This window comes from Oncorhynchus keta, chromosome 14 (assembly GCF_023373465.1).
Source record: "Oncorhynchus keta strain PuntledgeMale-10-30-2019 chromosome 14, Oket_V2, whole genome shotgun sequence".
NCBI lineage: Eukaryota > Metazoa > Chordata > Actinopteri > Salmoniformes > Salmonidae > Oncorhynchus > Oncorhynchus keta.
In genome coordinates, this window is record NC_068434.1 from 25925178 (window position 1) to 25941966 (window position 16789).

The 16789-nt window shown below is 44.0% G+C and overlaps 2 protein-coding genes across 2 annotated transcripts in view; one reads left to right on the forward strand and one right to left on the reverse strand.

Moving 5' to 3' along the window:
• The window catches only part of LOC118394047 (citron rho-interacting kinase-like), a 128766-nt gene that overhangs the window by 69299 nt on the left and 42678 nt on the right, over positions 1-16789 (reverse strand). The gene's annotated exons all lie outside the window — the stretch shown is intronic.
• Positions 1338-16788, forward strand: LOC127906107 (uncharacterized). Its single transcript, XM_052460752.1, has 13 exons — positions 1338-3915; positions 4067-4133; positions 4344-4497; positions 4776-4812; positions 4920-5215; positions 5628-8649; positions 8839-8920; positions 12983-13086; positions 13238-13304; positions 13515-13668; positions 13947-13983; positions 14091-14386; positions 14799-16788. Exons 1-13 carry the CDS (start codon positions 3820-3822, stop codon positions 16786-16788), a joined length of 6402 nt encoding a protein of 2133 aa, XP_052316712.1. The 5' UTR covers positions 1338-3819.

The following is a 16789-nucleotide window of genomic DNA, read 5'->3' on the forward strand; positions in this document are numbered from 1 at the left end:
ATTGTCTGTAGAGGTCAGAGACAGGATCGTGTTAAGGCACAGATTTGGTGAAGGGTACCAAAACATTTCTGCAATATTGAAGGTCCCCAAGAACACAGTGACCTCCATCATTCTTAAATAGAAGCAGTTTGGAACCACCAAGACTCCTCCTAGAGCTGGCCGCCAGGCCAAACTGAGCAATCGGGGGAAGAGGGCTTTGGCCTGGGAGGTGACCAAGAACCTGATGGTCACTCTGAGCTCCAGAGTTCCTCTGTGGAGATGGGAGAACCTTCCAGAAGGACAACCAACCATCTCTACAGCACTCCACCAATCAGGCCTTTATTGTAGGAATTCCCCAGGGTAACTGTTTAGGCTCCTAAACCTTTCTCAATTTTTAATAACAAAATGCCACTGGTTTTGCACTGTAAATGACCTCTATAAAAAATAAGAATATTCCATTTCCTGAACGTATTCTTCTGGTTACATATTGTAGCCTGCATAAGAATTGGTATAAGAAGAGAAAGCCCTATACAAAAGCTGTTTTTTAGTACTATTCATAATCATAATGAATAATGAAACTTTGTATTCTAATCAAACAATTAAGGTAATTAAACAATTAAGCTAATCAAGCTAAATGCAACTAATAAAGAATTCAAAAAAACAAAACATCCATTTCATGCCCACGTTGAGGGCTCACAATTAAAAAATAGTAATCAGACCAAGCCAAAGACTAGAGGCTCAAGTAGCACAGCACTTGACTGCAAGCCAAACTTCCATGCTGTATATCTTGATGCATGCTCCTTACAATACAGAATCACAAACATAATTAGCAATTCAAAAATGCTCTACTCTGAGAACTACTTTTAATCACAGAGTGGAAAACATAGAACCGTACTGTGTGGATCACTCTTATGTGTGTATTCTGGAATAAGGCAAACCTATAAATAGAGTTGGAGTCTGAGTGTGTGTGCACACCACCTCTTTAACCACTCTTCAAAATATTTGGCAGCCTTTGAGATGGAGAGGCAGGAGAATAAGTGACAGAACAAGAGTATAATAAAAGCATGACTTCGCTCCCACTCCTGCTCACAGCAGCAGTGCAGTGGAGTAACAGCCATAGGCCCAGGGGTTTCATATCACATATCACACATTTCATATCACATTCCATGATGCAATGGAGAATACAGAACAATAACCAACCCCCATAAGATAACACTTCGCACATCACAGCCAAACATCATGTATCATGAAGAGGCATGTGTGTTCTCCGGACGTGATGCCTTGTCACAGACCTGCTGTTTCAATCCTCCAGAGTTTTTCCTAGCCACCGTGCTTCTAAATCTGCATTGCATGCTATTTGAGGTTTTAAGCTGGGTGTCGGAATAAGCATTTTGTGACATCTGCTGATGTAAAAAGGGCTTTATAAATAAATTGTACTGATTGATTGATGATTGATTGTATGAAATGGAGTAGCATATATCCATCATGAAAAATTAACATTGAGCACTGTCTCCATGGAGTATAGCACTGCAGCCTTAGGCAATGTATATTTACGTGGTGCATAACATTATCTCATATCACATGCATGGCAAGACATGATTGATGTAATTAGATGCTCTGGAGAGATCCCACCCTCCTTCCCCAACACATGTAGAATGCTTAGAAACCACCAGAAACCTGTGAAATAGATCAACAGATGATGTTTTATCTCCTCTCAAGGTCTGTTGGTTTACAGTATCTCAGAATCAGGAACTGTCATATCCCATGTGATATGTCAAAACAAGTTGATGCATGTATTATCATGGTGCATTGGGTTTGTATTTGTATTTATTGTGGATCCCCTTTAGCTGCAGCAGCTACTCTTCATGGGGTCCAGTAAAATGAAGGCAGTTATACAATTGTAAAAACATTCACAACAGATGTCACAAAATCCATGTTCCTGTTTGATTTCGGGGTAGGCTGTCAACAGCACGTACTGTGACACTATGATATGTATTCTGATCAAGGCAACAATACTTCTAGGCATATCTGACATCATGTATTTGATATCTTTATGTGAAGGTTAATGTCCATATTGACATCAGTTCATTGTGTTTGAGGGCGGTTCACTGACGGGGTTTCGACGGATACGATTAGATTAGACTAGTTTAACAGTTACAGAACAGCTACAGTAGCCTATCAGAACAGCTGCAGTATCAGAGGCGCAGAGCCTTAATTAACGGGCTACACATAATGGCTGACGACAGCCAGGTAAGGTTAATTGTAGCCTACGTTTAACGAGCTTTACAGTTGTCCTAATTCCATCTCGTTCTAATGGCAATTCTGCCTTAAGTGCAGAAACGATGGTTGATATTAGAAAATAAGTATGATTGGAAGTTTAGGCAAGTAATTCCAATTGGGGAATTGTTGTGGGATGTTAGCATAACATATTGCGCGTGTAGCATTCGTGCCATGGAGGATTGTGCAGGCCGGCAGGTTGCTACAGGATCCTAGTATCATGTATGTTATAGGGATCAGATCTGGCTGACTTTTTCACCTGAACTGCTCATTGGCTGTCCATAATGAGCCCAGCGGGCAGGATGTGTAGCTGGGCTCTGCAATAATTAGCTCCCAGAGCAATTACAAATACCTTTTGTTGTTTTAAAAGCGTCATTACAACTAGCAACATGACAGGCAGTCACCTCTAAGCACTACTCAGTAGAAACGCTATGTGTTGGATTTGTCCATGTCTCGCTAAATTAACCTAGCTACCAGAACAGATGTGGAGAATTTATACTACAGTTTTAAGGGATCTCTCTGAAGGTTTTAGATGATACAATGGTGCTTCGTCCTCTGGATGAAGAACCATACATCTTGGCTTGGCTTCATTGCATTATTATTTGGGGAACGTTGACATGCCATTTGTGTTGACGGATGGATGAAAATAATGTAATTATACTATCGTTATACATAGGTTAGCAGAAAAATCCGCATGAGATACCCATAGAACTGAGCCCTGCTCCATTTCAGCACCGTGCCGTGGTCTCAGGTGCTGCCCAGACTCGAAACATTTCAGCACCATGGCACGGTCCCCTGACGCCAAGAAACGTGTCAGCACTATGCAGCGGACAGCTCCATAGTGCTGAAATAGTTCAAGCCCCCTAGAACGTCATTGATTTTAAATTATTCTAGGTGCAAGTGGTTATAATTTATTGCATGTCCTAGTTTTGCAGCTTTGCAACCTCAGAATTATAGCTAATGGATGGCAGCGAGTTACGTTTTTGTGCATGGCGATGAATGAGGATGCTTGATAAACCATAAATTAAACGCAAAAACGTGCACTTACAAATATTTTCGTTTGGCAGAACATTGACAAGCTATAATCTGTTTTCAAATGACATTGACAGTTCATATAGACATTAGACTTAGGCCTAATTGTGACATCATGTGTGTATGACATCTTTGAAGAATGCCCTGGCTTCAGCCAATCGGAATCGAGTATTCAACAATGCTTTGGCATAATTCAAGGACGTTCATATTCACTTCAGTTGTCTGCCGATGGTTCACTGACGTTTTATCAAAGGAGATATTAGTATTTCCTCTAAACAGCCTACAACAATAAGCTACACATCATGTCAGATGACAGCAAGGTATGGTTCATTTAGCCTATTTTGAGTTTAGAGGAGAAATTACTAACAATATAGTAGGTCACTACCAAAGCAATAGGTCTCACTGGATTGATCCATGGACTGAAATCTGACCACTATTGCCGTTTTGTTTAAAATAGGAGCGAATAAGTTGTTTCACAAAGTCCCAACCTAGGACTGATATTGACCTCTCATTTATCCACCAGAGCGTGAAATGGGAGGATCCCCGGATGACCAAAATAAGGTTGTGGGGAATATGAAGGATGAAACAGAGACACATGAGACCAACAAGAACAGGACAGGAGGCAAGGTAAGAAATATGCTGTCCTTTACACATGTTCTGCCTACTTAGGCACAGATCTATGATTAGTTTAGTACTACTAAATCCTAGCCTTAAAGCATTAGGAGACGCTACACTGACCTTAGATCTGCTATGAGACCTATAATCTGTTGTCATGTAGGCTAAACGTAAGTCCAGTGGCCGTGCCAAGAAGACTTCCGTGGAGGAGGACAGCAGCATTGGTGCAGGTCCGAGATTACTTCATGTTGGGTGCAGGTTGTGTTCAAATTCATCAGCACTGATCTGAGAAGATAGTATCTATATAGGTGAAAGCAATATAGTGGAGGCCCGCAGAAAGATGTGCGTTTACCTGTCCAGTGCAATCAAATCACTAAAGGTGAAGGAAATTAGGGATCAAGTTCAGATTCAACTTTAGATTTCTCTTTGCGGTTTCCCAGAGTCTTCTCAGACACCCGGGTGTGGTTTCCGGGAAAGGGGATCTATCATTGAGCAGCTGGAGAAGGAGGCTCAGAGGACTCTAATGCCTTCTCTCAAGATTGAGACATGCTGTGCCCCAATCCTCCTCTCCTTCCTGAGGAGTCTAACTGATGAGCAAGTCCCATGTCTTTTTCCAACCTCACATAAAACAACTCTGAATTTATAGTCATAGTGCACCTTCTAACCACAAATGGGATTTTAGACACTACACCTAACATCACTGTAACCACACCCCTAACTCTTCCTGTAAATCAAGAACAAAATGTCTCATGTACTTGCTAACAGCTTAATTAAATACACTTTTATTTTCCCTGACATGGCTATCTAGTGACTCCACTAACTCAACACCAGTGTGCAGGTAAAATATGTTTCCTTTCTTTTCTTTTCTCTAGCCAATGGAGAGTGATTCAGCATGGCATGAAAAATAACGTAAGTCTCTCCACATAAGGTTCTGGTCAAAAGTTGTGCGCTATATAGGGAATGGTGTCATGGAATTGCTTGATTGACAAAAACATTACTCTGTTTGTTGGCCATAGCTCACATTCGAGCAGCTCTCCATGCTGTGTCTGAAGATTGTTAAAGTCGTGACCCAGACAGCCCTCCGCATTCTCCTACCAGCGCTAGCTCGTATCATGGGGGTGAACCTGAGGAGTGGGCCAACCTCCCCAGAATCCCAGTGCTCTCTGATAGGGTCTGAGGATTCCTTAGGCAGTCTGGATGAGAGAGAGAAAAGGCTGCTGATCAGTGAGATGAACAACTGGACTAAGGAGAGTGCAGGGTGCCGCCAAAATTCCACTCGCAGAACCTCATCACCATGCTGTTCGCCTAAGAGGTATGTTCACAGCAATATTTCAACTTAATAATTGCAAGACCTGACCCATACTTATCATAAATTATTAACTTGGAATTCACACCTTGTAGTTTTAAATTCTGGTCAGAAATGTTGCCACTGAGGGGGTGGGTCCAGGTGAAAGTCATTTTTAACTGGGTAAGCCATAAAGTAATCTATGAATAAATAGATCAGGTACATGCCTTTCAGAATTAATCATATTCTGATGTCATACAAACATAAAAATCAGGCAAAAAAATTGTGTCAGTTGGCTTTAGGCTTCTAGAACTACGGTGGTATGAGAAGTAATCCATCATTGCTCTAATTTGGTTATCAGGCTCACTAATGGCCCAGATTAGATACCAGTTGGTCACATTTGCATGGCATAAGTGGTGATTGTGTGTTTATCTTCAAGGTCCCAGACCTCATTGCAGAGCTTGCCTGCAACTAGAGAGGCTCCCCTCATGGAGGAGCCTCTGAAGGCTCTTTTTGGGGTAACGGAAGAGAGCCTCCTGATATCCCTGGTTGAGGGTCACTCCAACCCCACCTCCTCCAGCTCCTCCGAGTTGAGCTGTGCTATCGTGGGGGAGGTGGTACACCAGCTTAACTCTGGCCTCTCAGTGGCCATTCAGGCCAGCTCGGGGAGTTGCCCCCCTATGGACAGTCAGGACATAGCAGCAGGCAAGGAGGTCATTCGGGTAGCCTCGGTGCAGATCCTGGCCGAGCTACAGAGCCAAACGTCTGAGCCAGAGTGGGTAGGGTTTATCGAGCCCCTCATGGACCCTGTGACCGATGATGTGCTGGATGCCATTGTCGGCACAATGGACAAAATGGCACAGGACTTCAACATCCTATTGGATCTGGCCAAGAAGATGACAATCTTGGGGTCAAAATGTCTGACCAATCTTCAATGTGACCTTGATGTTGAGTGTCCATCTGGGAAAGAAGGGACCACTCACTTTCTCAAAGAGACTGGATCCTCTACCAGTGTGGTGGCCAGAAAGATTCAGACCCTCTCTAGCCCCAACTTTCAGTCTAAAGCCCTGAAGGCGGTGAGCACCATCCTTACAAGGAAAGTCAGCAGCTCTTCTGGCATGGCTCCTTCCTCTAGGCCTTCTAGTGCTACTCCTAGCATTACTGAAGCTTCCCTGAATACCAGCTGCACAGCCCTGACACCTGTAACCTCCACTGCCACAGTGATTGTTAAGGCATTTGTGGGAGGCATGGAGACGATAGCATCATTTGAAGGCACATGTGAAGCAGTTGATTGGCCAGTTCCTGTAAATGACCACAAAACAGGATCTTCACAGATGATAACCTTCTCTCTAGCCCGCACACTCTACGGCCGTATACGAGCAAAGCTGAGGGACCTTTTAACTCTATCCGCTCGAGAAGAAGGTGTGGCTAAGGATGCTTCTCTTCAGGAGTCTTCAGACACCCTGGAAAAGGCAACTGTTTCAACTGTTGAGGTCCAGTTACCCAGCTCCGAACTTAGTAGAGTTCCCAGTGAGAGCCAACCAATACCAGCTCTCTGTCTCTCCAATCTGGATACCAGTACTCAAGAAGTTCTTAGCAGTGTTTTTTCCATCTACAAGTCAGAGTTATCAAAAGTGGAGAGTAAATCCTTGGCCGTTGTCAGTTCATCTGATGAGTCCCTAGAGGCTTGTTGGTTTGTTGATGGTGTCCTATCAAAGCTCGATGACTATACTATTTCCCAGTCACCCTCACCCAATGAAGACTTGAGCGTGAGTACTCAATATTCTCAATTGAGCTCAGAAGAGAGTGTCAGAATCACAGAGTCCTCTACTAGTCTGATTCAGAGCATTAAGAAGCTCTCTAGCAATGACTTCCAGACTCAGGCAGAAGAGGCAGTGAGTAAAGTGCTGATGAGATCCAGTCATTCCTTTATCACACAGATCAGCCATACTGGTCTTCAGAAAAGTCTGCAGGCTGGCTTATCATCTAGCTCACCATCAGAGATCCATGTCCTTTCAGAATCCATGTCCTCCATGTCCTCTGAGAATACAGCCTCTGGATTAGTGGAAACCTTTGTCAAAGGAATGGCGACTATTTTCCAGAGAAATGGGTCCACTGACACTGTGCTACTGGAAAGAAGTGGGAGAGTTTCACAGTGCTCCCACGGGGGCTCCCAACTGGATGATACTGAATTGAGTGTTAAAATATCAGAGGAGAAGCTTTGGTCAACAGCTAAGACCATCTGCGTCAGTATGAAGAACACACTTAAGGATTTCTTCACAGGGCTGAAGCCACCCGGATCCGAAAGGACAGAAAATGCTTCTTCCAATGAGACCCTTGGGGAAATCCTGGTTGCTATCCAGAGTGAAATCTCAAACTTAGGGCGAATGAAGGATTCCAGGGAGCTCCTTCAGATCAATGATATGGTAGGAACTATACTGAAGGAGGTTGAGAAAAGTGAGGATGACAGTGAACAAGTCTGCCAAGACATCCCTAGAACCTGTTCATCTTTGTCCACTTCTTTAAATGGTCGTAGTTCCTTGTCCAGCTCTTCAAAGAGTCCTAGGTCAGAGTGTGAGTTAGAGATCAACCTCCCTGGCACTCCCATCCCTGACGAAGTGCCTTTTGATCTGACCTGCCCCATCGTCAGGAGCTCCTGCATCGACACCAGGGTCTCTAAAATGCCAGAGATTTCTTCAAGTGACCTAAAGACAAAGATGATGGCACACACAGATGAACCCCTGCATCGTAACAGTCCAATGACTGACAGCAGTCGACCACCGAGTGCAAAAGCCTCTTTTCGATCCTCCACTCCGTCTTTCACCAGCAAGGGAACCTCTTTGGTACCAAAGGGAGATGGGATTGACATTGAAGAGAAGGAGGAGTGTATCCCCAGCAGCTCTGGCCATCTGAGGGAGCTCTTAATCACCCCGGACATCAGCAGTGCCACTGCATTACCACTGCAGTACTTGATGGACTCCAGCAAAGATGATGGCATCTGTTTTGTCCCCATACTGGTGATAAGGTTGCTATCGGAGATCAGACCCTCAGCCCTAGATGGACCCTCCCAACAGGCAGCAGATCTGACAGAAACATCTCAGCAACTCATCAGACAAGTCCTGTCTGAGTTCTGTGCTGCATCCAGATTCTCCAGGACAAAGGCATATTCGCAGAACCTGAACATCCAAAGGGTGTTCAGAGGTGTACATAAAAACCTCATGGAGGAGTTTGGCTCTTATAACACCCTGCAAGCAGCTCTTTCCTCCCAGGACCCTGCATTTGACAGAGTCCTGGTAAAGTCCTTGACCCAGCAGCTGGTACAGGGATGCAAGGAGGCGTCAAGACCAGCTTCTGCTGCAACAAACCCATCAGACCAGGCTGAGACAGAGAGGGGGGCTGAGCAGAAAGCAAGAAGGAGCTTCCTTTGCTTTTCAATGACCAAACTCAGGATCAACTTCAAGGTATAGCAGGGAGTTAGCATTTGTTTTTGGTTCCAGTGAGGTGCTGATGTTATTGATGTTATTGATATGATAAGACAAATACATGAGATAAATATGTTTTATTAATCACTAAATTGGTGCCTTGGATTCAGAAGTGTTCCATTTATTTATTTATTCTCTGTACCATTTTCTTGACCTTTCTTCTGTTAGCGTTCCAAGAGAGGAAACAAAAAGGACTGCCATTCAGTCCAGGAACAGACTGAGATTCCCTCTACTGACGGACATTGCATAGGTGAGGATGTTTTAGAGCTCTGCTAAAGCTTGTAGTTTTGTTTAGGTGTGTGTTAGAAACATAGGTATGCCTACCAAACTCATAGCACTGTTATTTTTCAACGTTACTATACTGCATCTCTCTCTCTCTCTCTCTCTCTCTTACCCCATCCATTTCTCTTGTGTTTCTAGCTCCCGTTGGAGAGGTTTCTCCCTCCATATCTCAGCCTGTCAAAAAACGATCCTTGATTGTCAGGGTCTTTTCAGCAATGATGAAGCCATTCAGGCGCTTCACCAAGAAGAACCTGTAACCGCTTATGCTGCAGTTAGAACTACTTTTGTAACAGCAAGACTTTTGACAAGAGGCATTTCTGCATGTCTACCCTTTCAAAGTCTATTTGATCAAATAAATGCCAATGATTTTACAAGAATTTCAAGTGTTTTGGAAGATTAGTAAAACTGAAGCAGCTTTTCTCAGAGAAATGCACTAGTTCCCCCTTGGTTACACATTTATTGTGCAGTTTTTGAGTTGGCAGGACCACAGCTCGACTCTAATACAATAGTTGCTGCATAGACTGTCAGATAACCAGATGTTGTCTATTAATTTAGTTCGATTGGTAAGAGCTTATTAGCAGCAAGGGGAAAACACATAGAGGAGAATTAGCTATCTGCAGCTAGATGTTTTCTATATGTTGAAAATATAAGGTCCAACAGTTGACAGTGTATGTCAGAGCAAAAACCAAGCCATGAGGTCGCAGGAATTGTCCATAGAGCTCAGAGACATGATTGTGTCAAGACACAGATCTGGTGAAGGGTACCAAAACATTTCTGCAATATTGAAGGTCCCCAAGGACACAGTGGCCTCCATCATTCTTAAACGGGAGAAGTTTGGAACCACCAAGACTCTTCCTAGAGCTGGCCGCCAGGCCAAACTGAGCAATCGGGGGAGAAGGGCAGTGCAGTGGAACAGCAGTGCAGTGGAGTAGCTTCAACAGCCATAGGCCCAGGGATTTCACATCACATTCCATGATGCAATGCAGAATACGGCTTCACACAGAACAATCACCAAACCCATAAGATAACACTTAGCACAGCACAGCCAAACATCATGTATCACATGAAGAGGCATGTGTGTTCTCCAGACGTGATACCTTGTCATGGACCTGCTGTTTCGATCTTCGCTCTCTCTCTCCCCCACCTCTCTCTTTCTCTCCCCCACCTATCTCTCTCTCTCTCTCTCTCTCTCTCTCTCTCTCTCTCTCTCTCTCTCTCCTCTCTCTCTCTCTCTCTCTACCACACCTGCTGTCTCGACCTCTGAATGTTCGGCTATGAAAAGCCAACTGATAATTACTCCGGAGGTGCTGACCTGTTGCACCCTCTATAACCACATTATTTTGTTGACTCTGCTGGTCATCTATGAAGAATGTTTGAACTACAGTACTTGAAGAACGATCTGGCCTTAATGGCCATGTACGCTTATAATCTCCACAGCCAGAAGAGGACTAGCCACCCCTCAGAGCCTGGTTCCTCTCTACGTTTCTTCCTAGGTTCCTGTTTTTCTAGAGAGTTTTTCCTAGCCACCGTGCTTCTAAATCTGCATTGCATGCTATTTGAGGTTTTAAGCTGGGTGTCGGAATAAGCATTTTGTGACATCTGCTGATGTAAAAAGGGCTTTATAAATAAATTGTACTGATTGATTGATGATTGATTGTATGAAATGGAGTAGCATATATCCATCATGAAAAATTAACATTGAGCACTGTCTCCATGGAGTATAGCACTGCAGCCTTAGGCAATGTATATTTACGAGGTGCATAACATTATCTCATATCACATGCATGGCAAGACATGATTGATGTAATTAGATGCTCTGGAGAGATCCCACCCTCCTTCCCCAACACATGTAGAATGCTTAGAAACCACCAGAAACCTGTGAAATAGATCAACAGATGATGTTTTATCTCCTCTCAAGGTCTGTTGGTTTACAGTATCTCAGAATCAGGAACTGTCATATCCCATGTGATATGTCAAAACAAGTTGATGCATGTATTATCATGGTGCATTGGGTTTGTATTTGTATTTATTGTGGATCCCCTTTAGCTGCAGCAGCTACTCTTCATGGGGTCCAGTAAAATGAAGGCAGTTATACAATTGTAAAAACATTCACAACAGATGTCACAAAATCCATGTTCCTGTTTGATTTCGGGGTAGGCTGTCAACAGCACGTACTGTGACACTATGATATGTATTCTGATCAAGGCAACAATACTTCTAGGCATATCTGACATCATGTATTTGATATCTTTATGTGAAGGTTAATGTCCATATTGACATCAGTTCATTGTGTTTGAGGGCGGTTCACTGACGGGGTTTCGACGGATACGATTAGATTAGACTAGTTTAACAGTTACAGAACAGCTACAGTAGCCTATCAGAACAGCTGCAGTATCAGAGGCGCAGAGCCTTAATTAACGGGCTACACATAATGGCTGACGACAGCCAGGTAAGGTTAATTGTAGCCTACGTTTAACGAGCTTTACAGTTGTCCTAATTCCATCTCGTTCTAATGGCAATTCTGCCTTAAGTGCAGAAACGATGGTTGATATTAGAAAATAAGTATGATTGGAAGTTTAGGCAAGTAATTCCAATTGGGGAATTGTTGTGGGATGTTAGCATAACATATTGCGCGTGTAGCATTCGTGCCATGGAGGATTGTGCAGGCCGGCAGGTTGCTACAGGATCCTAGTATCATGTATGTTATAGGGATCAGATCTGGCTGACTTTTTCACCTGAACTGCTCATTGGCTGTCCATAATGAGCCCAGCGGGCAGGATGTGTAGCTGGGCTCTGCAATAATTAGCTCCCAGAGCAATTACAAATACCTTTTGTTGTTTTAAAAGCGTCATTACAACTAGCAACATGACAGGCAGTCACCTCTAAGCACTACTCAGTAGAAACGCTATGTGTTGGATTTGTCCATGTCTCGCTAAATTAACCTAGCTACCAGAACAGATGTGGAGAATTTATACTACAGTTTTAAGGGATCTCTCTGAAGGTTTTAGATGATACAATGGTGCTTCGTCCTCTGGATGAAGAACCATACATCTTGGCTTGGCTTCATTGCATTATTATTTGGGGAACGTTGACATGCCATTTGTGTTGACGGATGGATGAAAATAATGTAATTATACTATCGTTATACATAGGTTAGCAGAAAAATCCGCATGAGATACCCATAGAACTGAGCCCTGCTCCATTTCAGCACCGTGCCGTGGTCTCAGGTGCTGCCCAGACTCGAAACATTTCAGCACCATGGCACGGTCCCCTGACGCCAAGAAACGTGTCAGCACTATGCAGCGGACAGCTCCATAGTGCTGAAATAGTTCAAGCCCCTAGAACGTCATTGATTTTAAATTATTCTAGGTGCAAGTGGTTATAATTTATTGCATGTCCTAGTTTTGCAGCTTTGCAACCTCAGAATTATAGCTAATGGATGGCAGCGAGTTACGTTTTTGTGCATGGCGATGAATGAGGATGCTTGATAAACCATAAATTAAACGCAAAAACGTGCACTTACAAATATTTTCGTTTGGCAGAACATTGACAAGCTATAATCTGTTTTCAAATGACATTGACAGTTCATATAGACATTAGACTTAGGCCTAATTGTGACATCATGTGTGTATGACATCTTTGAAGAATGCCCTGGCTTCAGCCAATCGGAATCGAGTATTCAACAATGCTTTGGCATAATTCAAGGACGTTCATATTCACTTCAGTTGTCTGCCGATGGTTCACTGACGTTTTATCAAAGGAGATATTAGTATTTCCTCTAAACAGCCTACAACAATAAGCTACACATCATGTCAGATGACAGCAAGGTATGGTTCATTTAGCCTATTTTGAGTTTAGAGGAGAAATTACTAACAATATAGTAGGTCACTACCAAAGCAATAGGTCTCACTGGATTGATCCATGGACTGAAATCTGACCACTATTGCCGTTTTGTTTAAAATAGGAGCGAATAAGTTGTTTCACAAAGTCCCAACCTAGGACTGATATTGACCTCTCATTTATCCACCAGAGCGTGAAATGGGAGGATCCCCGGATGACCAAAATAAGGTTGTGGGGAATATGAAGGATGAAACAGAGACACATGAGACCAACAAGAACAGGACAGGAGGCAAGGTAAGAAATATGCTGTCCTTTACACATGTTCTGCCTACTTAGGCACAGATCTATGATTAGTTTAGTACTACTAAATCCTAGCCTTAAAGCATTAGGAGACGCTACACTGACCTTAGATCTGCTATGAGACCTATAATCTGTTGTCATGTAGGCTAAACGTAAGTCCAGTGGCCGTGCCAAGAAGACTTCCGTGGAGGAGGACAGCAGCATTGGTGCAGGTCCGAGATTACTTCATGTTGGGTGCAGGTTGTGTTCAAATTCATCAGCACTGATCTGAGAAGATAGTATCTATATAGGTGAAAGCAATATAGTGGAGGCCCGCAGAAAGATGTGCGTTTACCTGTCCAGTGCAATCAAATCACTAAAGGTGAAGGAAATTAGGGATCAAGTTCAGATTCAACTTTAGATTTCTCTTTGCGGTTTCCCAGAGTCTTCTCAGACACCCGGGTGTGGTTTCCGGGAAAGGGGATCTATCATTGAGCAGCTGGAGAAGGAGGCTCAGAGGACTCTAATGCCTTCTCTCAAGATTGAGACATGCTGTGCCCCAATCCTCCTCTCCTTCCTGAGGAGTCTAACTGATGAGCAAGTCCCATGTCTTTTTCCAACCTCACATAAAACAACTCTGAATTTATAGTCATAGTGCACCTTCTAACCACAAATGGGATTTTAGACACTACACCTAACATCACTGTAACCACACCCCTAACTCTTCCTGTAAATCAAGAACAAAATGTCTCATGTACTTGCTAACAGCTTAATTAAATACACTTTTATTTTCCCTGACATGGCTATCTAGTGACTCCACTAACTCAACACCAGTGTGCAGGTAAAATATGTTTCCTTTCTTTTCTTTTCTCTAGCCAATGGAGAGTGATTCAGCATGGCATGAAAAATAACGTAAGTCTCTCCACATAAGGTTCTGGTCAAAAGTTGTGCGCTATATAGGGAATGGTGTCATGGAATTGCTTGATTGACAAAAACATTACTCTGTTTGTTGGCCATAGCTCACATTTGAGCAGCTCTCCATGCTGTGTCTGAAGATTGTTAAAGTCGTGACCCAGACAGCCCTCCGCATTCTCCTACCAGCGCTAGCTCGTATCATGGGGGTGAACCTGAGGAGTGGGCCAACCTCCCCAGAATCCCAGTGCTCTCTGATAGGGTCTGAGGATTCCTTAGGCAGTCTGGATGAGAGAGAGAAAAGGCTGCTGATCAGTGAGATGAACAACTGGACTAAGGAGAGTGCAGGGTGCCGTCAAAATTCCACTCGCAGAACCTCATCACCATGCTGTTCGCCTAAGAGGTATGTTCACAGCAATATTTCAACTTAATAATTGCAAGACCTGACCCATACTTATCGTAAATTATTAACTTGGAATTCACACCTTGTAGTTTTAAATTCTGGTCAGAAATGTTGCCACTGAGGGGGTGGGTCCAGGTGAAAGTCATTTTTAACTGGGTAAGCCATAAAGTAATCTATGAATAAATATATCAGGTACATGCCTTTCAGAATTAATCATATTCTGATGTCATACAAACATAAAAATCAGGCAAAAAAAATGTGTCAGTTGGCTTTAGGCTTCTAGAACTACGGTGGTATGAGAAGTAATCCATCATTGCTCTAATTTGGTTATCAGGCTCACTAATGGCCCAGATTAGATACCAGTTGGTCACATTTGCATGGCATAAGTGGTGATTGTGTGTTTATCTTCAAGGTCCCAGACCTCATTGCAGAGCTTGCCTGCAACTAGAGAGGCTCCCCTCATGGAGGAGCCTCTGAAGGCTCTTTTTGGGGTAACGGAAGAGAGCCTCCTGATATCCCTGGTTGAGGGTCACTCCAACCCCACCTCCTCCAGCTCCTCCGAGTTGAGCTGTGCTATCGTGGGGGAGGTGGTACACCAGCTTAACTCTGGCCTCTCAGTGGCCATTCAGGCCAGCTCGGGGAGTTGCCCCCCTATGGACAGTCAGGACATAGCAGCAGGCAAGGAGGTCATTCGGGTAGCCTCGGTGCAGATCCTGGCCGAGCTACAGAGCCAAACGTCTGAGCCAGAGTGGGTAGGGTTTATCGAGCCCCTCATGGACCCTGTGACCGATGATGTGCTGGATGCCATTGTCGGCACAATGGACAAAATGGCACAGGACTTCAACATCCTATTGGATCTGGCCAAGAAGATGACAATCTTGGGGTCAAAATGTCTGACCAATCTTCAATGTGACCTTGATGTTGAGTGTCCATCTGGGAAAGAAGGGACCACTCACTTTCTCAAAGAGACTGGATCCTCTACCAGTGTGGTGGCCAGAAAGATTCAGACCCTCTCTAGCCCCAACTTTCAGTCTAAAGCCCTGAAGGCGGTGAGCACCATCCTTACAAGGAAAGTCAGCAGCTCTTCTGGCATGGCTCCTTCCTCTAGGCCTTCTAGTGCTACTCCTAGCATTACTGAAGCTTCCCTGAATACCAGCTGCACAGCCCTGACACCTGTAACCTCCACTGCCACAGTGATTGTTAAGGCATTTGTGGGAGGCATGGAGACGATAGCATCATTTGAAGGCACATGTGAAGCAGTTGATTGGCCAGTTCCTGTAAATGACCACAAAACAGGATCTTCACAGATGATAACCTTCTCTCTAGCCCGCACACTCTACGGCCGTATACGAGCAAAGCTGAGGGACCTTTTAACTCTATCCGCTCGAGAAGAAGGTGTGGCTAAGGATGCTTCTCTTCAGGAGTCTTCAGACACCCTGGAAAAGGCAACTGTTTCAACTGTTGAGGTCCAGTTACCCAGCTCCGAACTTAGTAGAGTTCCCAGTGAGAGCCAACCAATACCAGCTCTCTGTCTCTCCAATCTGGATACCAGTACTCAAGAAGTTCTTAGCAGTGTTTTTTCCATCTACAAGTCAGAGTTATCAAAAGTGGAGAGTAAATCCTTGGCCGTTGTCAGTTCATCTGATGAGTCCCTAGAGGCTTGTTGGTTTGTTGATGGTGTCCTATCAAAGCTCGATGACTATACTATTTCCCAGTCACCCTCACCCAATGAAGACTTGAGCGTGAGTACTCAATATTCTCAATTGAGCTCAGAAGAGAGTGTCAGAATCACAGAGTCCTCTACTAGTCTGATTCAGAGCATTAAGAAGCTCTCTAGCAATGACTTCCAGACTCAGGCAGAAGAGGCAGTGAGTAAAGTGCTGATGAGATCCAGTCATTCCTTTATCACACAGATCAGCCATACTGGTCTTCAGAAAAGTCTGCAGGCTGGCTTATCATCTAGCTCACCATCAGAGATCCATGTCCTTTCAGAATCCATGTCCTCCATGTCCTCTGAGAATACAGCCTCTGGATTAGTGGAAACCTTTGTCAAAGGAATGGCGACTATTTTCCAGAGAAATGGGTCCACTGACACTGTGCTACTGGAAAGAAGTGGGAGAGTTTCACAGTGCTCCCACGGGGGCTCCCAACTGGATGATACTGAATTGAGTGTTAAAATATCAGAGGAGAAGCTTTGGTCAACAGCTAAGACCATCTGCGTCAGTATGAAGAACACACTTAAGGATTTCTTCACAGGGCTGAAGCCACCCGGATCCGAAAGGACAGAAAATGCTTCTTCCAATGAGACCCTTGGGGAAATCCTGGTTGCTATCCAGAGTGAAATCTCAAACTTAGGGCGAATGAAGGATTCCAGGAGCTCCTTCAGATCAATGATATGGTAGG

Coding starts and splice junctions, on each gene's coding strand:
- LOC127906107 (XM_052460752.1), top strand. CDS start 3,820: ATGGGAGGATCCCCGGATGACCAAAATAAGGTTGTGGGGAATATGAAG. Junction 4,498..4,775: donor CTGAGGAGTCTAACTGATGA/GCAAGTCCCATG, acceptor TCTTTTCTCTAG/CCAATGGAGAGTGATTCAGC. Junction 8,650..8,838: donor AACTCAGGATCAACTTCAAG/GTATAGCAGGGA, acceptor TTCTTCTGTTAG/CGTTCCAAGAGAGGAAACAA.